This window comes from Austrofundulus limnaeus, unplaced genomic scaffold (genome assembly GCF_001266775.1).
Source record: "Austrofundulus limnaeus strain Quisiro unplaced genomic scaffold, Austrofundulus_limnaeus-1.0 Scaffold1408, whole genome shotgun sequence".
Taxonomy (NCBI): domain Eukaryota; kingdom Metazoa; phylum Chordata; class Actinopteri; order Cyprinodontiformes; family Rivulidae; genus Austrofundulus; species Austrofundulus limnaeus.
The window spans coordinates 1-23,146 of NW_013953810.1; the positions used below are offsets into that span (position 1 = coordinate 1).

The following is a 23,146-nucleotide window of genomic DNA, read 5'->3' on the forward strand; positions in this document are numbered from 1 at the left end:
CACGAGGGGGAGGAGGAGGGGGGTGGGGAGGGCAGTGTTGCGTCTGGCTCAGAGCTAATGAGGCGCATTGCGTCAGTGGCGCACGCAGAGCAGGCTAGAAATGCGCTAGGCGGATGAAATAGAGGCGCACTGTGGGGAGAGAGGAAAAAAGTTGTGAACAGGAGAGGAGAGGCAGGACGACTCTGACGGAGCCCTGCAGTCTCACTTTTTATGCCTCGAAAACTCTTTCCCTGCCATTTTTTTCCCCTCCTCAGCTCCGCAACACTGGTTTTTTACGCTTCGGAGGGAGACTTTCTACCTTTTTCTTTCTTTCTTCTTTTTTTTTAACATAAGCAAAAGCCCTCAGCACCATGGAGCTGCTATGCCTCGAAATGGACACCAACATCCGAGCTCGTCCCGATCCGAACCTTCTGTTTGATGACAGAGTCCTGCAGAGCCTGTTGACGATAGAGGAGAGGTTTCTGCCTCAGTATTCTTATTTCAAAGGGGTCCAGAAAGACATTCAGCCGTTTATGAGGAGGATGGTCGCGTCCTGGATGTTAGAGGTAAAAAAAAGAAGAAAAAAAAAAACCCGAAGCGAGGAGAGCCAAACCTGCTCGCGTTATTAAAACCTCTCGTCTTGCTCCAACCTACAAAACTATCTTTGCACTTTTTGAATATAAGGCACTCAGTCTGTTTCCTTTTTTTCCTGCTTCTAATCCTCCAAACGTGTCGCTGCGTTTTTACTTTCCATTTCTTGAAAGTCCGCTCGGGAGGACTCGTCGCTTCTTTCGGCTCCAACATCTATGACACCCCCCCGGGATTTTCTCCCGGGTGCCTCGTGCGCCTTGTGCACGAGGTCCTTGATGATTTCTGTTCAATGTTGTTATTTTAGATAGCGTGAATATTTCCATGCACACGTATGCACTCCCCAATGCAACGCTGGCTCGCCGCTGCCCATCGCCATGTTGGTTTTGACGAAGGAGCGCTCGTTGCTTTCTGCGGGGATTTTGGGGCTCAGAAACGCGATAACAGCGTCTGAGTCCCGTCGGGAATGACAGCCGAGGGTCTCAGGTGTCCGCAGAATGTCGAACCGAGCTCGGAAAGTGTTGCAAACATTTTCGGTATGAATTAGAAAAGTCGCAAGGGGCGAGGGCCTGAGCTGTGCTTCAGGTCTTCCTCCCGACGCGGTGACTCACTCCGGATTTATGCTCATTTTTTGTAACTCTGGTAAATATTTGTAAACAAGACCCACATGTAAACAATCCCGAGCCCCTGTGCTTTTTTTCAATGTAAATATTGTCAGAATCCGACGCTCGGGGGATTTTTAATTAATTTTTGAAATTCTTATATCGGGTCGGCGATGACGCACCTCGGAGCGATCAGCTGCCACTCGCCTGTAATTTTGACATTTTTCTCCCATTTAGCCTTCACCGATTCGGGTTGGAATTGTCGGTTCTGATGTAGAAGACGTTCCTGAACATTATCATGTGAAGAAAGCAAGGCTGCGTAATTTATTTATATTTTTAAATATTTTATGAAAATATGACGACGGAAGAAAAAAAGCGTGTTTCCGTGTGCTGCGCTGTAGGGGAGGGTTTTTTTTTTTTTTTTTTTAACTCGACTGACTGCGACTTGAATTCATTTCTTGGTGAATGAATTGCAGGAATGTAGCTCTGTTGACAGCATATGTGTTTGAGACGTTTTTGTTCTCATTCGTTTTAAAGAAATTGATTTAAAATTAATGTTTGATGTCGCAACCGGTTTGGGTTGGGCCAGATTCTTGGCCGAGCCCCAACTATGTGTGTCACCGAAATTATATGTGCTCCTTATGTGATCAAGTCTTTTGTTTCGTTGCACCATTTAAAAAAATAATAATAAAGTTTGCTATACGTCTTAAAGGTGCTTGGAAATCAACAAGTCACGTGACCGAGGCGCTGCAAGCCCTCATCACTGCTGCTTTGTGTGTCTTCTCTTCAGGTTTGTGAGGAGCAGAAGTGCGAGGAAGAAGTTTTTCCCCTGGCCATGAACTACTTGGACAGATTTTTAGCAGTGGTGCCCATCAAGAAGTGCAACCTGCAGCTGCTGGGAGCAGTCTGCATGTTTCTTGCATCCAAACTGAAAGAGACTCGTCCATTAACTGCAGAGAAGCTCTGCATCTACACAGATAACTCCATTAGACCACAAGAGCTGCTGGTGAGCAACAGTTGGTTCAGCATAATCTGTCAGAGATCATGCTGTCATCATCAGCTGCTCAAAGTCTGAATGTATCACTTGTTTGGTATATTTTACATGCATTCAATTCGTTTTAATCATCACATCTGACAAATTAAGCATGAGGGGGGGGGGGGGGGTTCTACTCTTCATCTTTATCAAACAAATGCCCCACACTGAATTGTTCCAAGAGAGCTCCTCTTTTTTTTCTTTTACTGTACACAGACCCTCCTGAGTTTACTGCCCTGCAGGATGTGGAGTGGTCTCCATCGCCATCTAGTGGCAGATATTTGCACAGAGCAATGAGGTCAGCTGAACTGCAGCCAAAGCTCTGACTGTGTTCCTGTCATCCGGGGGGGAGAGAGAGAGAGAAATTTCAAATGCCTTTTACAGTTTAGCTTTCATCCAAAAATAAACCATAGATGCAGCCATTTATAATATTATATAACGCCAAGTGATTTTGGGATTTTCACACAAATTTGCAGCGCAGCATGTAAGGGGAAAAGCAAAATCTGTTCATATAACCTTGTAGATTTTTTTTGGGTGGGGGGGGGTGTTTAGGTGTGAGAAAAAATTCTTTATTTGATCCTTCTAAGGCCCAATTATCCAAACTGCCTTTTAAGGGAGCAAAACAAAATTAATTAGCTCAATTTAAAACCTTGATAAGTATTTCCAACCAACTTTGTGGTGCTACATAAACATTCCTGGGTAAACTCCAGCCAATCCCACCCATGTTGTGAAAGAGGCATTCTGATTCAGACAAGGCTGATGGTTACAGGGCTGCTTTTCTGCCCTCTGAGCTGATTGCTGCAGAGTATTTAAGATCCTGACGAGCTGCTGTCGGTTTCTGCTAACTTACTGGAATGATACTTGTTTTTATGTGCTCTCAGTTTTTTCTAATCAAGTTCTCCTCAAGCAATTATTTTAAACGAGGAAAAACAGTAGGAAATTGTACATTTTATTTAAAAAAATCAATTCGGTCTTTGTGTTGAGACGGAAGACAACGCTCTCAGTCCTTGAACTGCTGAGGCCTCGTCTCTGTGTTCCTGTATAAGGCAGCGTTTTGGCTGACATGCAGACACAGGAAACGGAGATCAGCTGCTCGGGGCATGTGATCGCTTTTTGGTGCTCATCTTTGGTAACAATTTCTTGTAAAGTGAACCGCAATTCTACAAAGAAGGTGTGACCAGAGCAAGGCGGAAGCAGAAGGAAGTGGGTGCCTGCCTGCTTGCTGCTCTGTCAGTGTGGGTTTTTTTGGAGACATATATTGTAGCTGCTTTAAATATTGCCTTTTGGTACAGACAGCAGAGGCTTTTTAAGATCAGGAGGCAAAAAAGTCACTATTAATGTTCATACCTTAAGTGTTATGAAAGTATCACATGATATTAGTGTTTTGAATCAACATTTTCATAGTTTTAAAGTTTCTGACAGAGTGGAGAGCAGAATAAATACCATGTTTTTAATAATCAGCAGTGTTGAAACGCCTCATGTTGTGGAGGAGCATCCATTCAAGCCTATAGTTCAGAATGAAASCAAGACTTTTTTCCCCATTAGTCACCTCCTTTAGGAAGTGAAAGCAACCATATATTATGAGAAGAGTTTATACCACTCACTGAGAGTTCAATCTGTCAGTAAAAGATGTGGTTTTGATCATTTACAAAATGAAAAGTTAGAGATGCAGAGGAGTTCTTTTCAACATTTACTGCTGATCTTGCTCAACAAATGCAGGCTTCCTATCCGTTTTCACTCCACACACTCACACATTGGAACCTCTGGTGGGCCTCTTTTTAGGAAAGTCCCCAGATGCCAGACAGACAGATGAGAGGGAGAGAGKTGTGAGGTCACCTGGGTTGGTGGCGCTGTTGGTGTTTCTCAGCTCCAGGCCCTGGCCCGGCACAGGCTGACATAAAAGCAACGATGTTTTATATCGCCACATATTTCCAGTTTAAAGAAACATTAAGTTTTGCAGCTTTGCGCAATGTGTATTGACTTTTTTTCCCCCCTCAGTTATTGTATTTGCTCTTTACTGTCTTTGCTCAACCTCGTCAGGAATGGGAACTGGTGGTTTTGGGGAAGTTGAAGTGGAACTTGGCAGCAGTTACGCCGAACGACTTCATTGAGCACATTGTGAGGAGGCTGCCGCTGCCCGAGGATAAGCTGGCACTTATACGGAAACACGTCCAGACCTTCATCGCCCTCTGTGCCACAGGTAAAAACCTAACCGGTTGGGTCTGAATGAACAGATGTCTGCACGGAATGCAACCTTGGCTCTTTTTCGATGTTGCAGGCGACAACAAGCGATAGTGGCATCAAAATTTTCTCTTGCAGAATATCTTAATCAGCGTTTTGTTTTTGTTTTCTGTTTTTTTTTTTCTTATCAGCGCTCTCAGTAACACACTTTGACCAGTTAGCTGTTACCACTGATGGGACAATAGTTTCACCTTTAGACTCTTAAACTCGAACATCCATCATGTGTCTTCTTCCATCGGTATGCAGGCTTGTTTCAGAAGTGTATCAGTGGCTTCCAGGGCATCCGGTATCACTTCAGAGCAATTTTATTCTGGTTGAAGGGCATTCCCATGTTGCAGGCTATTGAAAAGAGGAATGAACATGGTTAGAGGCAGTCGGCTCATTGTCTCGTTGTCTTTCTGCTCTTGAGGTGAGTTATACCCTCACGATCAAACATTCAGTCAGTAACTGGAGAGACGGCGAACTTTTAACTTGATACGAAACGATTGTGGGGTTGGAAGATGCCGACAGGACCGGGGATGTTTCAGAAAAGTTAAAGGTTTTATTGTTTTTTTCAACCATTCTCAGGCATGTCGTGTTTTCACGTCTTTTTCTAACCGCCCTCCTTTCCTACTTTTTTTTTCTACCCTTACTTCTCAAGCTTCCCCACCCTACAGCTGGAGGACATGATAGCTTTCCCATGTTGAGATCCCCGGTAGGAAACTTTTGCATCACCTCCAGCTTGAAGGCGGCAGAACTGAAAGGCAAAATAACACCTAAACCAGTTTTTTTCTTTCCTAAGTGCYTCGCTAATTTCCCCAAGCTGAATGAAACTGAAGGTACTCGTTGTAATTTGAATTTCCTACAAAAATGCAGAGTGAATTTTAGATTTTTGCTGAATAGGTAAAAAAAAAAAAAAAAGCACTGTGACAGCCCCTCGCACTGACTGCTGGATATGGGCACCAGTGACCCACGTGACCCTGAAAGGAATAAGCGTGTACAGAAAATAGATGGATGGATGGAGGCAAAAAAAGCTGAAACTAGCTTAAAAATAGGCTTTAAAAAAAGTAGCTGAAATAGCACAAAGAAACAGAAAGAGGCCATGTTTTCTGCGTTTAGCAGTAAAAAGCTGAAATTATCACAAAACAGTGACATTTGCTGAAAATAGCTCAAATTGGCCAGAAAGTAGCTAAAAACACATAAAACAGCTGAAATTACCAGAAAGCAGCTAAAAGAAGCACATAAGATATAATTAGCACAAGAATAGCAGAAAAGGTTGAGAGCTAAAGCCAGCCGAACAGAAGCCTAAAGAAGATAAAATTAGAACAAAGGATTWAAAAAGTCAAACCAGAACAAAAGGTAAAAAATGCAATAAAAGTTTAGAAACATTGTGGGTGTTAAGGGTGRTGAAGACAGCTCCGTTCATTTTCAATGAGGAAAAAAAACAGCTGAAAAAGCTGTATTTCTTAAAGTATCAAAGCTGAAATGTCCTGAAGGAGCTGAACGTTTTGAAAAATTGCAGACAATATGTGCCAAAAAAAATGTACGGCAGAAAAAAATGCTTTATAATAATGGTTATTATGAACTGTATTAAATGATGCCGTTTTAAAAAGTTTACTCAGTAGTTTTCCAAATTTCTAGATACAAAGTTCTGAACTGCGGGACACACTAAATGTTAACAAAGCATTTGTCTGAGAAAAGGCGTTTGTTGTAAATATAGGAGTGAATCTGCTGCTAAATTAAAAGGGGAAAGATGGAAGAAGACGGGCTGTAAGAATAAATCTCAGCGGGGCAGTGGAGCGACATAAAGATTCGGCTCGGCGTTAAAAAACACGCAGCTTTTTGCAACATTGGACCTGTTGTAGGTAAACAAAGAGACGTAAGKGTTGGCATTCGGTCACAAAGTTTGTTTACAAATTTTAAACTGGAGGATGCGTTAACTGTTATTATGAGGGGGAAAATGAACAGATTTAATTTAATCCTCTGTCTTCCTGACTGAGTACCTTTTTAAAGATGTTTTTATGTGTTCTTGTTCAAAGCAGAACGTAAAAACTTTGTCACTAATCCTTCCACGTTCTCAAACCCCAGCAGCAGCCTCATTTTATTATTTTGTTTCTCCTGTGGGCAGGAAGCAGGAATGCTAACTGCACCCCCACATGGGAAGCAGTTCCTCGTTCTGCCATCGTTCAGAGGACTGTGGATCTGTAGATGAATGGATACAGGGGAGGTGGCAAACACCATTAACTTCTGGTTTTAGTTTAGAAGTTTGAGTAAATTAAAAGTTTGGAGTTAACGTTGCCATCTGCAAAGCTTTGAAGAGGAAAGGGTTCTTCTTACCGCGTCTCAGTTTTCTTCATTTTGAACTCCCCAAAGCAGCATTGTGAAAGCCTCAGCGCACACTTTGTCCTTAATTGCTTCAACGAGGCAGTGGAAGTAAATTTATGAGACTCCTGGAATCATCCTCCGAATGTGTATCAAGAGAGACATTCTGGAGATAGCCCCGGATCAGCAGCGGGTCAGTCTGTGTGTGTGTGTGTGTGTTCACCTCAGACTTGTATCCAGGCAAACAGAATGTGAGGGCAAAACAGAGCGAGTCAACAATTTAGTGCATCTGAAGATCTCGGGGAATTCGAAACCCCATTTGTGGGTCGTTCCCAACCATAAATCTTCAGGTTATCTGGTGAGAACGCTCCTGGAGTCATCCTCTGAGCAGAGTTGAGAAGGTGAAGACGGAGCAGGAGGAGGAGGAGGTCTCTCAGGAGGATTTACATGTGCAGAACAGTCTGCAGCGGGTCACCTGTGGGCTTCCTGTTTGTAGATCCTCATTCAGTCCACCCGCTGAATACTGGAAAAGAAACCGTGCATAAAACCACGGCTTTCTGTGGAGAATAAGGCCTCTCATTCCTGCGCTCTTTTGATGAAACAGTTCCGTTCGGGCCTCTCGGTGGGATTCTGTCAGGTGGCGCGGGCTGGCTCCGTATTAATTAATAACATTCGTCGGCCCATTCAGGCCTATGCAAATGGCCTCGGCTAGAGACGGGGAGAAAGGAGACAAAAGGCCTGGCCCTCGCATTTCATATGCAGAGCCCTGCGAGGGTCAACGCCGCAGAGCCACTCGATAGGAAACACCAGCGTTTCCCTCAGGCACGCCGCCGGATAATAGCCCAGAAACAAGCTCATTAAGGGAGATTATCAACCTCCATTCCTGCACACAGACACCGAGCACTCAGAGCTTCCTCTTCTATTCTTATTCAATTGAGCTAAAGTGGGAGAAAGGACGGGGGGCATGGGGCAGACAGATGCACCACAACCTGCCTGMGTGGGTTATTGAGCTCCATCTTCTTGCCATATTGGCAGGGATTATAATGTATTAAATGCAGCCTCCCTGGTAATGTCTGCCTGGATTGGTGGCGATGGTTTGAGGAGCTGATGAAAGGAAAACTCTGGAGCAGAGCCAGAAGTGATCTCCTAAAACGAGTCAGTTTTACTGAAGGACTTAGTTTMGATTTTAGCGATGAATGATTCTAGAAACTGGTTACCCCTTTTATTCCTATAGATCTGTGGACTYTGAAAGTGTCTCTGAACTGAGAAGTAACTTGATCATTAACTCCTTAGTTTCCCTCCGACAAACTAATGATTCACCAGCTGACAAACATCAGAGCCTGTGCGGGTTCACTTTCTCTTTTGTCCTTCTTAAAGCACGTTTGAGCTTTAAATACTCCTTAATTAAACGCAGAAAACATAAACCAGTATTGTCCTCATTATGATCTACTGACTGTTAGCTAAATATCTCACAAACAACTTGATGGATTTTAAAAAAACTTCCAGGGAATGTGGAGTCAAGATGGCCACAGCCAGTTAACCAAACAAAAACTATTTTAAAAGCATTTTACAGAAATAGAGCTTCACATCTACTCCAAGCACTAATGGAGTTATTGCATAAGATTGCACATGATGTTTTCAAGTTTTGACCAAAACTGCTCTAACTCTGCAGATGTACCTGTCAGAGATCATGACATTATTTCAACCCCTGAAAATTGTTTGATGAAATTTTCTAATCTAATCTGCAGCTATCATAGCTGACAGATTTTTCCAGTTTCCTACAAGTAAACAGATCCCGGTGTTCTGTAACTTTGTTTCCGCGGGTAAATATGTCGGATTTACATAACGGCGGCTGCTCAGATTACGCCCTGTTTAATTCCTCGTATACAAGTTTGTGTCGTCCAGAGGCAGGAGTTCCCCTCGCAGCTTCCTCTCTGAGTGGCTCCTGCGTGAAGAATCCCTCCAGGCTCCGCTCGGCATTCAGGGGATGATGATTCATCTCAGATGTGGTCAATGAGGAAAGAAAAAAAAAAAAGGTCTTTTGCTGGTGTTTGTTTACATAAAAGCCCATTCATGTTTGATGAGTCAGAACTGCAACAAATTAACCGCCTCCTCCGACAAATTATCGTTTCTCCACACGCTTGGCTGATGTGAGGACTCATGTCCGGCCCCGGCTGAGGCGGCAGCTCYTGAACCAGGAGGAGTTGTGAGAGCGTGCGCTCAGAAATGTCGGATGTGGGGGTGAATCATCCAGTGGCATGTCCTGAGTTTCTCCCTTTTTAACCTCACTGGTATAATAAGCACCAAACTATAAATACAGATACCAGCTGAGTCACACCAGAAATATTACCACTTATCTTTGGATGCTGCTGTTATCCCGTCCAATGTGCTTCTGATTTTATTTCCTCAAATCTGAGATGGGGATTTCCTGGAGYAAATGTGAAGAAAGTCATCAAAGGGTGAAAAGAAGGAATTCTGAGTTGTTGTTGTTGTTCTGTATTTATTTATTTATTTATTTGCAAATGGAGTGAAATGAATGACTTGGAGGCTCTGGAGCAACAAAACAGAAACATTTGCTCAGTGTTGTATAAAGTACCTGAAAGTGATACTTGAGTAAAAGTACAAGTATCTTACCAAAAAATTACTTTGGTAAAAGTTAAAGTCTTCTCTAAAAATATTACTTGAGTAAAAGTCTTAAATATTTTTTGTACGTAAGTTTCAAAAGTAAATTTGTGATATAAAACCTACTTAAGTATTAAAAGTAAAAGTACTGAGTAAAAGTGAGCAGTTAGATTTTCCAAAATGACATTTATTGGGAGGTGACTTCTCCAAAAAATATTTTTTCTAACGGCGTGCAGCTGTGATGGGTTGTGTACAAGCTAACAGTGTGTCAGAATGGTATATATTTATACTTCTCATCCAACCACAATTAAATTCACTCTATCCTGGAGCCACAATTTATCAGGATAGTAATTTTTAAAATAATAACAACTTGGAATAAAATAGGGGTAACGACTTTCTACTTCTTACCTTTTTTAAAACATGTAGTGAGTAGAAAGTACAGATAATTGTGTAAAAATGTAATGAGTAAAAGTAAAAAGACCGCTGAAAAATAATTACTCAAGTAAAGTACAGATATCCAAAAATTCTACTTAAGTACCGTAACAAAGTATTTGTACTTAGTTACTTTACAACTCTGCATTTGCTCAATCAAATTTTTGTTTCTTTAATTAATTGCTCTTTTTTTCACTAATTGAGCTTGTTTTTTGTTTTGTTTTGTTTTTTTCTTTTGGTGTAAAGAAGCCACACACACAGACGTTCTGGACTGTGACTCCATTGAACTTATTTTGAAACTTATATGAAAGAAAGTCACATCAGTTCCGTCTTTTTAAAAATGCTTCCTCTATAGCAAATCAATACATGTAGAAAACAAGACTCTGATTCACAGCATCAAGAGTTTGGGCTTTTTTTTCTTCCATCTCTTGGATACAGCTCAACTTTCCAACTATAATTAATTTGCATTTTTAACGTGCAGCCCGTGCATTGCAGCCACCCATGCAGGGCAGCAGGCTGGACTGAACGCCTGAGGATGGAGTTTCACGGGGTAGGAGGACGGAGGGACGAAGTCGTGGGGCCAAAGGCAGGAGAAAGGGCCATTGAAGGGGGTGAGAGGCGCGCGGGCCGGGCCAGCCAGCCAGCCGCTGCTCACAGGGAGCTTTCCATCGCAGGCGTCCCCACTCAGCTACCTACACTGTTTATCCTCAACATGAATATCAATGAGGGCCTCCTAAAATACGGCCATTCTTCCCCACCCCCCCGCGCGCAGCAGCCACCAGGTCCGAGTGTCAGCACGCATCGGCTGCACGCGCGCGTCCTTGTTCTGCTACAGACCTGTCTTGTCTCGAGTGTGAAAAATCAGCTTGTTGCCCACTGCCCACCGCTCGGCTCTGGCACAGAACTACATCTGTGCTCTGTGTGTGTGTGTGTGTGTGTGTGTGTGTGTGTGTGTGTGTTGGTCTGTGTGCACCCTCGGAAACAAAGAACACAAAGGGGGTCGCTGCATTGTCTCATGCATGTGCCTGTAAGGTGTCTGTCACCTTGCTCGCTGCACACTTACAGTAAATCCATGTATGCCTTTGTGCCCCGACGCCTCTGTAAAAAGCTGCGGTCTTACAGCAGTGATGTAATGCCAGGGGGGCTTTGTGTTCACTTTTCTCTTGGCTTGATGTAGCCTTTAATAAATCGCCCCTTGGCAGAGGCCCAGCAACTAACACAGGGGTGTATAATAAGTTCATTTATTTGTCAACACTGAGCCCACAAGATGAGAAAGCGCCTGGCTGTGCATTTTAAAAAGGCAGTGAGGGGCTTCCTTTGCAGCTATCAAAGGACCCACCTCTTTGATTCCAGATATTAAAAAAAAGAGCATGAAGGAAGAAAAATCTCTTTCGGAGCCATCACACGCAGTTTTCTTTGCAATTGAATATGGCAATATGTTAATACGCAGGCTGTTCAGTGCCCCCGTAGGCCACTCCTCCAACCCATAGGTGGCCTAAGAAAAGAGGAGTACTTGCAGGAAGGAGGGTGGGTGTGTGAGGATGAGAGGCAGGAGGTGAGGGTCACTGAAGGGCGACTCTTTTCTTCTTCCAAAACCTCACAAGGGTCTGGATGCAGACTTCAAGAGTGATGAGCAGCAGAGATGTCTGCCCCCTCTCCCCTCTTGGTACGCCCACAGCCTTCTCCCTGTTTGCTCCCCGGAGCCTTGTCGCCGCGCCGTCCATCCCTCCCTCTTCATCTTTCTCCCCCCACTGTCAAGCTCCCCCCACGTCCAGCCGCTGTCTTTGTCCAGCCCGTCTCTCTGAATTGGTATCAGTGGCGAGGGGAATGGATGCTGCGTCTCTCAATCGGGTGAAATGAGGTGATGACTCCGGACAATGGAGTCACACTCTCCTGCCTTCCCTCTCACAGAACCGCCACTCTATTAATATGCTAAAAGATAGGAGGGCCGCCAATGCAAGCCTCTGCCTGTTGTAGCAACAAAGACTGGGGCATGTGTGCCATTCATGGGCCCTTTCTTAGCGGGCCATGTMTTHCCCCCCCCCCCCCCCCKAAAAAAAAAAAGGTAGAAGTTGAGCAAGACATAAAGAGAGAATAGAGAAAGTTGTGTGTGTATGTGTGTCTTTCCGTGTCTGTCTGTCTCCTTCGCACTCTCCCTCACTGGATGCCAGTTTCCTTGCCTTTTTGGGCTTCTGGCCCGTTCACAAGCTGTCTCATTTGCATTATGAATGACAGTGAGGGGAGCTAACAAGGTTATTGGTCTTTGAGACGCACGCCTGTGACCACACGTGGAAAAGGACCTACAGCAGTGCGCATTGGCAAAGGCACTGAGCCTCTTTATTCCTCCTTTTCCAAGGGCTATGGGGCTTTTTTTTTTCAGCAAGCACACGATTTACTCAGGAGATGGAAGAAAAGGGGCCGGGCTGGGGAAAAGTGGGGGACTGGATTGGGGAGGTTGCTTTTCAGCTCCTTTACAAGCCAAGTGAACCCTCATTATCCAGGCCTCTGGTCATTAGAGAGCACTGTGTTCAGAAGCGGTGCAATAGACGGGGTGTTTATTAGCTGACTGCAAGATTACCAGATCATATTGTCTCAGGGTGGGATGCATGGTATCTGCAGAGTTCCCTTAATAAACCACGTCAGGTGCACGAAGAGCCCAGTTAACGAATAATTAATTAAACCAAAGATTTGGGTTATTTGTAAACTTTTATTCAAGCCTTTACTCAAATGTATTTCTGTCTTTGTCAGATTTTCGATTCGCCATGTATCCTCCATCCATGATCGCCACCGGAAGTGTGGGAGCAGCGATCTGCGGCCTGCAGCTCGACTCACCTGACCAGTCTCAGTGGGGGGACAGTCTGACAGACCTGCTGGCTAAAATCACCAACACAGAAGTGGTAAGTTTCTCTCATATTCCCACAAACACTGAGAGCTCTTTCACCTTTTCAGAGCAAAACATGCATTTTTAATTAAAAAAAATAAGAATAAAAAAACTGAATCATTTTGAAAACCTTGTTCCCAGCTTCGTTTTGGTAGTTTATCAAAAATAAACCTGACATTTGGAAACTTTAGGGGGATGTTTCTGAGTAATGTTTGTACTCAGTCGGTAAATGACYGTATCTCTAACATCAAAGTACTCGTTAAAGTACTTTTACAGTAACTGTGATTCAAAGCTGAATCAGCTGCTGTCTTCAGCGGGAGCTTTTTTTTATTTATCTCTGCAAGCTGTTTTAACATCCCCACTCAAGTGCTACAGATAACCAATCTAATTACCACTGAAACATTTTTACAACCTCTTACCGGTAACGGGCAATTTTCTCGTCTACCAAACCTGCTGGACCATAAAATCCCACATGTTCGTTGAGGCTGGGCATCTGCAGCAGACAAGTGAAAATAATGAAACGTCAGGTTCAGCTTCCCACAAACACCTCGTTTGAAAACCTGTATCTCAAAACCAAACCCAGAAATGTCTCCACTGAAATGTTCAGTGCTGAACTTCAGGAGCTTCCTAATCGAGCGAGGTTGACACCGAATACGTTAAGAGACGAGGAGGCTGCCGGGCTGTTGTGTGAAGTGAATGTTGCAGAGGTGGCTGAGTTAAGTCCAAACACATGCAGGGCCCCTGCTGACTTTAAGATGCCTGGCTTTCATCATGCAGATGGTAGAGCGCTTTCAGCTCGCTMTAGCTCACTGCCAGGGTGAATAGATGCTTTAGAATACACGCAGAATAACGCTATAAGACGTTATTATTGTTATTTGTCTCTGCTGGGACATTAGCTGTCTGAATTTGACCCGTGGAAACGATTCAGGAGCAGCGGACAGCCACAGAGCAGCTCTCGGGGACCGGCCCCAGCTCTGAAGCCACTGGCTTGGCAGGAGAACTTGTAAGGCCAAACCTGATGAAAAAGGCTTTTGGTTAGCGCGAGCAGACTTAATACAAACATTTGATTTAGTGTGTGCACTGCGCACGGGGTGCAGATCAGCYGGCGCAACACTGATCCCAAACATCACTCGCGTGTGTGAAGCCGGGCCCCGAAAGGAGGCAAGTGAAGGGAGCAGGGAAGCTGTCGATGTGTGAAAACAACGCCAAGGGGGCGTCGTGGCTCCCTTGTGACAATCGGGACGTGRCCCGTCATCTCCTGCGGTCCGTAATGCACCGGTGCTGGAAAGTGTGGCTCCCTCTGGTGRGAGTTGTGTGAAGTCTCACAGAGCAGCTGAGGAAAAACAAATAGCTGGCCCCGGCTGCACAGGGCCTCTGTGTGTTTAGGTTGCAGGGTCTGAGACCTGGGGGGGAATTAAGTTGATCTGTGTCTCTGCGACCAGCTCCCAACTTTCCTGGATTCAGACGAGCCAGTTGCAGTAAACATGAGGCAGAGCAGAGGGCATCCTTCCCAACCCAACATATAGATGAGAGGCTGTAGTGTTAGCTGCTAACACGCTAACTAAAACTCCATACAGTGTCCTTTTTTATCACCTGCAGGTAAAGGTGAGGGCGGAGCGATAATGTCGTTGCTTTTATCTGTTGGTCTGTACTGTTAGCAAATTATTTATGAACCAGAGCACTGAATTAAATGGAATTCTGACAGGAATCATTGAATAAACATGCTAAATGTTCAGATATTGAACTCAAATTTAATGTGGTAGTAGCTGAGAATCATCTCAAACTCTGTTAGCTAAATATCTCATGACCTAAAGGATGGAGTTTAATCAAACTTTCAGAAATTATACAAATCAGCCACAGCTAATCTACTTTTAACAAAAAATGGCCTAAAATTACAGATATTACGGTAAAGTTTTGGCTGCAGTAACTGAGRCATCCTCAACTTAAAGCAATAATAAACAAAGCAGTGGGTAATTTACATTCCTTTAYGCCAGYGGCYGTTCTAGGGGRGGGGCCACAGGGGCATTGGRCCCTGCTGAAATTTGATTGGSCCCCCTGAAGTGCCCCTGTCCTGTCACTCATCTGTCCTTTGCCCAAAAGTGWTGATGCTGGGTGCAGTTCCATGTCTAAACACTAGAGGCACTAATGAGCCAAATAGAAAAGTCCAGCATGAATCAAGCTGACAGAAGTATTTTTCTTTTCTTAAAATTRGAAAAATCCTGTAGAAAAAGTATTTTAACTGGCTGGATTATCTCAAATGTGTGAGAGTATTTTATCTATGTACTGTAAAATGCAAATTGGTAAGGAMAATTTACAGTGCAKGCTGTTTTTAAATTWCATTACYAGTGTTTAAATGTGTGACTGGTAAAAWATATACACCATACCAAAACCAGRGATTTGTGTGCAAGGACGCTGAATAAATACTTGGCCCCTCTATGAATATTGTGGCCCCTTGATGGCCCCTTAATCAGAAAAATCCTAAATCCGCCACTGCTTTAAGCAATGCCAGACCTTTATCTTAACTTTAAAACTTTAAAACTCTAAAACTAACACTACTAGACTTGGGAAAGTATAATTTGATGAGAAATAACCAGAACAAACAGGAGGTTCAGTGTGACTCGTATAACTAGATGTTATTTCAACACTTACCCTTCCCTTTTTTTGCCARAAATACCACCTCAGTCTCATGATGATGATACAGAACTGAGTGTGTTTAAATGTGTGTACGCTTAACATACTTGTTGAGCATTAAGAGCACCATCCCAGCCAGATAAAATTCTGAAGCCAAAATAAGTCCCTTCAAACCGTGCAGCTGCTGCTGCCAACAGCGCCACCACCGCTGGTATGACTGGCATCCAGAAGCTGTGGTTTTCCACTGAAAAAACCATCGGGTCGGGTCGCCACCGCCGGTCYCTGCAGGAGTGTTTCACACACCTGGCGTGGCCGAAAGAGACGAGCAGARAGGTCCGATATAAAATCTGAGGTTTAAAGTGGGAGTTTTGTCACAGAGTCTGAGCTTCTGTTTGTTCGTGATTGAACAGGATGTAGAGGTTAAAGAAGTGCAAAGGATTTCAGACCACCACTTCCTAGATTTTATTGTTTCGACACTCATTTTCTCTCAGTCTCTCATTCATTTTTTTTTTCCGGAAACACATTTTCCCCATTTCTTCCTACATTCCTGTATTTCTACCTCTTTTTTTTCTCTCTCACTGTGGCTTTTACTGCCCAAATGTTTGCAACTTGGATGTTATTTTGAAAGATTACCTCGAACGACTCTGGCAGTGGCCCTTCTGCTCGGGATGTTTTGGCATGCAGGCCAAAGGAGAACAGAGGGTACGTTTTCTTTTGTAACTTGTAATTCTAGTCATGCGGCGTCTTTGTTTTTCCTGTGTCAATCCTCCGACGTTTTGTTTTGATATTCTCTGAGTTCTGTGTGTTTGTCTGCCAGTGTGTTTGTTTCAGCTGTCTGACCGGAGTTCTTAACGCTGTCTTTTGTGGTACAGTCAGCAGTTAAAACACATTCCTTGGCTTCACACATTTTTTTTCTCTTTGGTTTTGTCTGTCTGCACGACTCCCRCCGGCTGCCAGTGTCACAAAGGCCACCCGGGGATAATGTGCATGCTTTGATTTCTCAGCATGGCACCCCGATGTCAAACGTTTGGAGCCAGTAGATGGCTGTGACTCCAGGGGGACGAGGTGATCACGTGTTTTCCGGTTTTAAGGGCAGCAGGACGGCGCAACACCGAGCCTCATGCAGCCAGTTGATTCAGGCRTGGTGGCCGCCACATTGTCCAATACCTTGAGCACTGATGTTTCCAGTAGTCACACACTGAAGTCATTAAAGGTTCTTGAATAAAGTCTTGGCATGGGGGCCGAACTGCAGCTTTTTCGAGCGGCACAGACTCGGGGAGAATGTCTTTTAGGAAGTGAGGGCTCGCATTCTTGCGGTAAGACGCAGGCAGTTCCTTTGCATGTTCCGCGTTGCACTTAATTTCCCCCCAGAATTAAAGATTTTATGACCAAAGGYGCTCATGTTGGTGGGAAGATTACGTGCGTGCACCCCCTGATGTTAGCAGCTAACCTGGAGCTGCTCAGGTTCCCTCCATGTTGGATCGATCCAGCTTCCTCCAGGTCAAATAAATCATGACATTTCAGCTCGCCTGAGCTACTTCTTAAGAAATTAACATTATAATTTCAGGGAAGGAATTACTGAAGACATAACTTGCCTGTGGTCATAAAAGAAAAGTTTTTTTTTTTCTAATAAAATAAAATTGCTGCTAAAGGAGCTGCTTTTGACGTCAGTTTGACAAAGTATGAGGTCTACCCTGTAAGGTGTCACGCCCTTTGACCTCTGGCACGGTGACCCTTTGTCACTCAGCGCCGTTCGTCTCCCTACAAGCATTTCTGATGTGAGCGAGGCCTCAGCTCTCAGTTCATCAAGATCCAGCAGCACCAGAGGCTACACCACATGCTCAAACTGTGGCCCATCAGGTTCAGATTAGCTGTAGCTTTCTAAAGAATGTTTCCCTGCTACACTTTCACCCGTCTCCCAGTCCTGATCCCCACACAGACTCCTGCTGCTGTAAGGCGTGTGTGTGCATGTGCAGAGCTGTGAGAACGGCCTCGTTCGGTCTGTTAGGATTTCGCCAGCAGAGGGCGTTGTAGCAGCAGCCTCTTCTTGCACGAGAGGCTACCGTCGCTGCTTCTTTCCCTTAAAACAGTTTGACCTTTCAGCGACACGCCTGCGAACAAACCCCATTCACCGCTTTTTTCCCCCCAAACTTAACCGCCTCTCCAGAGAGCTGATCAGTCTCCCTGCGCCGCTCCGTGCCCCCTCTCAACCCCTCATCAGAGTCAGGAGACGAGGCCTCGGCGCTCCTGAGGGCCTGGTCTCCCAGGTGGGTTCTCAGGTTGCCGCCGCGGCCTTTGATGGTGAAAGCCGAGGACTTCGGGTCCTCGGATGGACCTGCAGGCGGGCGGGAACACAAGACTGGCTCTCGTTACAAAAGCACCACCTTTGTGTTCCCACAGGAGGTGGATGTAATTAACATAGCTTTAATACTACCAGTGTTTTCAGCTGCTGTTGTCAAGGCTACTCCTGTTTGGGTTCTGTGTGTGTTGGAGGATGGGGGAGGTAGTAGCATGTTCTGGTATGTCTGTGCACATGGAAGCACATGAGGGCTGTGGGGGTGGGACACAGCCCACACACAACCCTGGTGGGCTGATGTAATGCTCAGGTCTGGCCTCTGTCTGAGCTCAGGTTTTTGGTCTAGAATGTTGGTGCACAATAAGGCTCCTCTTTCTGCTTCGCCGTTCTTTTAAAGGAGGCTGGACTCCGAAAAACACTAGTATCTGGACTATCTGATTGACTTATTCAACAAAAACTGCTGCCAAATATTTAACTAGTAACTAGAGAAGTTGTATTTCCTGTGAAAATACAATGAATGCAAAAAAAAAGAAGCTGAAACAAGCAAAAAAAAAAAAACCGGCTGAAAAGAACATGAATAAGCAAAGGGATGCCTAAAGAGCATGTTTGCTGAATTAAGCAGAACAAAGCTGAAATAAACATAAAAAGGAGAAATTAGCTTTTTAATAAAGCTCAAATTAGCAGAAAAACAGCTGAACCATACCTCAAAAGAAAAAAATAAGCTTAAATTAGCATAAAACAGCTGAAAGGAGCACGAAAGTTTTAAACTAGAAGTTGAACTAAGCAGAAAAAAGCTGAAATATAAACAGAAATAAGAAACATGCAAAAATTAGCAAATACCAAAAGAGCATGTTTGCTGAATTAAGCGGAAAAAGCTGAAATGAGCAGAAAAAGGTGAAGCTCAAATTAACAGAAAAATAGCTGAACATTACCTGAAAAGACAGAAAAAATTAAATTAACATAAAGCAGCTGAAAGGAGCATAAAAAAGCTTCAACTGCAAGTTGAAATATGCTAAAAATGAGCTTAAATTAGCACAAATAAACAGAGAGCAGAAACATGCTAAATTAGCAAAGTAGTACCAAAAGAGCACATTTGCTGAATTAGGCAGACAAAGCTGAAAAGAACACAAAATGGTGAAATTAGCAGAAAGAACAGCTGAACAGTCACAAAAAAACAAAATAAATTAATTTGCAAATAAGCAGCTGAAAGGAGCATAAAAAGCTTAAACTAGAGGTTTAAATAAGCAGAAAAAAGCTGAAATTAGCACAAGCAAGCTTTAAAAATGTAACCAAAACAGGTGAAATGAGCAGTAAAATTAAATGGTTTCAAGGAAATTATTCATTTTCAATGAGAGAAAAGTGGCTGAAAAAGCTGAATAATTCAAAAAGTAAATACAAATACAAAAAGTCCTACTCAACTCGTTTCAGATTTTTCACCTGGATTATTGAGGTGCATCAGGACAACAATGAATTCCTTTTCATTTGTGTTACAGGACGTTCTTAAAGAGTGCCAGGAGCAGATCGAGCGCGTGCTGGAGAGCAGCCTACGTGAAGGGCGACAGCAGCAGCAGCAGCAGCAGACTCAGAGGGGCCCCAGTGGGAAAGGCCTGGACGAGCTGGATCAGTCCTCCACACCCACAGACGTCCGCGATGTCAACTTGTGAACCAGCAGAGGGTGCCGTTGCACAGGATTTACAGAGAAAAGGAAAAAAGAAAGAAAAGGAAAAAAAAATGCATTATTAAAAAAAACAACTTCAATTTTTCTAAAAGCTGAAAAAAAAGAACAAAACAACAAAAATATTAGAAACACAAGCCCATGCTTGCTAGTTTTTTGTAGATTGTATTTTGATACAAAAAACACCTGCACATGACATAGATTTTCTATAGTCTAAAAGCAACAAAATTGAAGCTCCYTGGTGCCTTGGATACACAGAAGGGAAGTTAATCATCTTTACATTCTGCCTTTTGATTGTATAGTATGATCTTTAACTTATATTTTAACCTGAGCTTGACGATGAGACTCTGACGGTGGAAGTAGAATCGGCAAAGAAACACAGGATCGCAGCGGGGCTTACAGTTAATTTTTTTCCCCCCTCGTTTAGTGTTAAATGATCATAGTTCAGTTCAGGCTGGTGGAAAGTGAAGACGTGTGTCCAAGCTCCCTGACCGTCAGAAAACGTCCATTTGTGTTGAAGATGGAGCCAAGAAAACATGGCGGCGTGTCCCATAGGCAATAGCTGGGGATMATAGTAGTATTAGTAATTACTATTATGAATCTCATCATTGGGCATATTTTGTAACAGAGTAGTAGATCAATAAGCTCCTTTTGTCAGGCTGCTTGTATGTGTCATTTTGTGGATGCTGTGTGTGTGTGTTGCTGAGGATGACTGTGTGTGTGTTACGTGATCTTGTATCTATATAAGCAGTATGCAGTCTGTGGCGTCGGGGCACTTGAGCGAAGCTGTAGACTTTTTACGACTCTTTGTGAAATGAAAAGTCGAGGTCGAGCCTCGAACCACCGGGGGGTGGGCGTCTGTGCCAAACCGCTGCTCCCCTCGTGCACGAACGGTGCGCCGTGGTTCACATTTAAATACAAAAAAAAAGAAAAAAAGGAGTGTGGACCGTGAACCAGACAGGAACAGAAAGTTGTGGGCAAAGGGACTTAGTTGTAGAGACTCGTACCTGCCTCAAAGCATTTCACTTTTGTCTCACGGGTGATGTGAGGCGTATCACTGCCATTGACACGATGGAATATCACAGATACCCGTGCAGCGTCTCGTGTCTCGTCTCGGTGAAAGTTTTTAATCGAACTTCTCTGCCGAAACTCAGCAGCGGGGGGGACGTTGAGATTAGGAACGGCTCAGAAGTCACTGTGGTGGTGCAGGAGCATGCTGCTGTGTAGGAGATGTAAATGTTATTTAGCCAATGGCTGGAAGATGAGTGATTTAAAAAAAAAACACCTGAAAGTTTCACTATGAAAGTTTATCATCTGCATATATGAATTGAATCAATGTTTTTGTTTGTCTGTAAGAAGATCAGACAGAAAAGACGTTTCCATTAACGTGGAGACCTGCTAAAAATCACGAAAGGATCGACTTTATTTAGGGGGTGGGTGGGGGGGGGTCGGGTTACTGTCAATGCATCTGGAGTCCCGTTTAGGGTTCTTTCCAGCTCCCCAATTTCAATGTCAAAGCACTTTGAGAAGAAGCTCCCCAGGAGATGAGTAAAATAAAATGTTCACAGTGATTGGAAGTGAATGGTTAGTTATTGTTTTGTTTTTTTTCTCCATATTAGCCTTTTCTTTGGTTTACTCTGTAGGGCTGGTTTCCCAAACATCACACTTTGGCGTACAACAAAAGGACATTCCGATATAAGAAAAAAAACATTCCTGTTCAAGCAAATCCAAGACAGACAAATAAAACAAGGCCAACATTCGTACCGATATGCTCTTCATGGGGTTCATTTGACTTTTTTTTTTCCATTGTCAAGAACTGAAATGTTTATTTTACTTGAATTTTATTTATCTGCGTCACAGCCACAGAGAGCCACACGAGGCAGCGATGAGCTACAGGACAGGGTGGTATTTGCACGTTCTTTAAAGGGCACGGTTGCGAGGTTAGACGCCGCACAAGTTTTTGTTAAAAAAAAAACAGTTTTTCATATGGTGCTGGCTTGTGAGGGGCCAAACACATCTGTCCTCTGTGAGCTTTGCTGCTTTAAATCAATAACGGGGGGCCAGAGAAACGTTGAAACAAATCATCTTTGTTTTTGTTGCTGTTTTTGTTTTTTAATTCGACTCGTGCCACAAGGTGTCCGACTCGATGTTTCAGATGGTTTTTTTTTTTATCGTGACCTCGCTGAACGTGTGTGTATCAAGTCTGTAAAAAAAGAAAATGTGGGGAGCTGAAGTTTTTCAGTCAAACTGAACAATTCGTTGACACGTTTGCCAAAAACGTCCCCCCGGCTGAAACAAAACCTGTTGTGACCCCCACGGTCATTTCGCCTTTGATCGCCTTTGATGTAAGCTCTCTCCCAAACTTTGTTGTGATTTTCTTTCCTGCAATTTATTGTTGCATGTGTTATATATTGACACCATAAATCCATTTTTTTTTGGTTGGTTTTGTTTGACGGTTTTTTGTTGGGGGGTGGGGGGGTGCGCGACCAGACCCACGAGGGTTTTTTCTAGGATTTAGAGATACTGTATTCCAAAGTAAAGAGAGTACCGAGGAGGAGGTGTAAAAACATCAACAGAAAAAGAAAGAAAAAAAGTGTCAATATTTTATTGTCTTTTTTGCGCTGCTAATAGCAATGACTTTGTTTCATTATACAAAAAAAAAATAACATTACCTAGTCGTGATGTGTCACTTGTGTGCTGCTATTTTATAAACGTTTGTATTATAATAAAATTATTTTACTGCTTTTAAAGAGAGACATCCTGAAAAACAAAGTAGATGGTGTTAGAAGAACATGAGATGAGTATTTGACTGGAAATGTTTTTTGTACAGTTAGATAGCATATTTCATTCCCCCCCTTTTTATTTTATTTTATTTTTTTGGTTTTTATCTATTTTCCTGATCGTCTTCAGTCACATTCTGCATCGACGGTATTTCCAATACCTCAGGATTACTGGACAAAACAAACCACAAACCCATTGCATATACCTCTGCAGTGAGGGGAGCCTGGAACAGAGACGATAGAATCCACTGAGGAGGGAGAGAAAAAAAATGGTTTTCGAATGTTTTAGTCGAGCAACAACCTCCTCAATGAGATGGGAAACAGGAAATATGCAAGGCTCCCATTTGGACTTAAACCATACTGGAGGGAAGGGGAGGGGGCACAATTACAGTCATGTTGTCTTTGGATTTTATTTTTGTTTGTTTGTTTTTTATGCCAATAATGTGTGTTTGCTTCTGTCCATGTTGGTGCTACATTTGCATTGTGATCTGTTAAAGAGGGGGAAACCAATCCCCCATGGTGGCCAAAGTCCAGATTATTTGCTTTATACAACAGCGATCACAATGAGTGTCATTAAATATGGATTTTGTGAAAGAGTGGTTTTGTTTTTGGTCTAAAATAAAAAAAAAGTGTTCTGCATCATTGAACCTGTGGCATCACATTCAGTCGTAAATATTCTGCTATCTGGACGTTTCAGTGGTGCAGAGTTCCCCCTGTGCACCCCCCCTCCCCTCCTCCCTCCATTATAACTCGTATTGTGTACCTCAAATGTCTGTTGCACAACCTCTGCTCAATAAACTTCTGCTTTAAAGGGTGTGACACCACATCAGCTCACTTTTCTTCATTTTTCCAGCTGATTGTCTCTGAGTCAGTAGTTCAGGTGTTCATCTGAGTTGTGAGTCAGAAGATGCCACACATGAAGGGTCATCAGACAGCAAAGAGAAACATAAGACAAACACCAGAAAATATATATATATCAGTGTAGCAGTTTTGTATTTGTAGTATTTATACAAAATCTAATGAGTTGTGTTTTAGGTTTTGCATCTCTGGCCAATTGTTTTATTGGGAGGTGGAGCAGAAATGCT

At 43.4% G+C, this 23,146-nt stretch overlaps 1 protein-coding gene across 1 annotated transcript; it reads left to right on the forward strand.

The window, feature by feature from the left end:
* The first annotated feature begins 45 nt into the window (after nt 1–45).
* LOC106535296 (G1/S-specific cyclin-D2) lies at nt 46–22,885 on the forward strand. The gene is made up of 5 exons (XM_014032270.1): nt 46–545; nt 1,960–2,175; nt 4,243–4,402; nt 12,547–12,695; nt 19,100–22,885. The coding sequence occupies exons 1-5, from the start codon at nt 351–353 to the stop codon at nt 19,268–19,270; spliced, it is 891 nt and encodes a 296-aa protein (XP_013887724.1). The 5' UTR covers nt 46–350; the 3' UTR covers nt 19,271–22,885.
* The last annotated feature ends 261 nt before the right edge of the window (nt 22,886–23,146 follow it).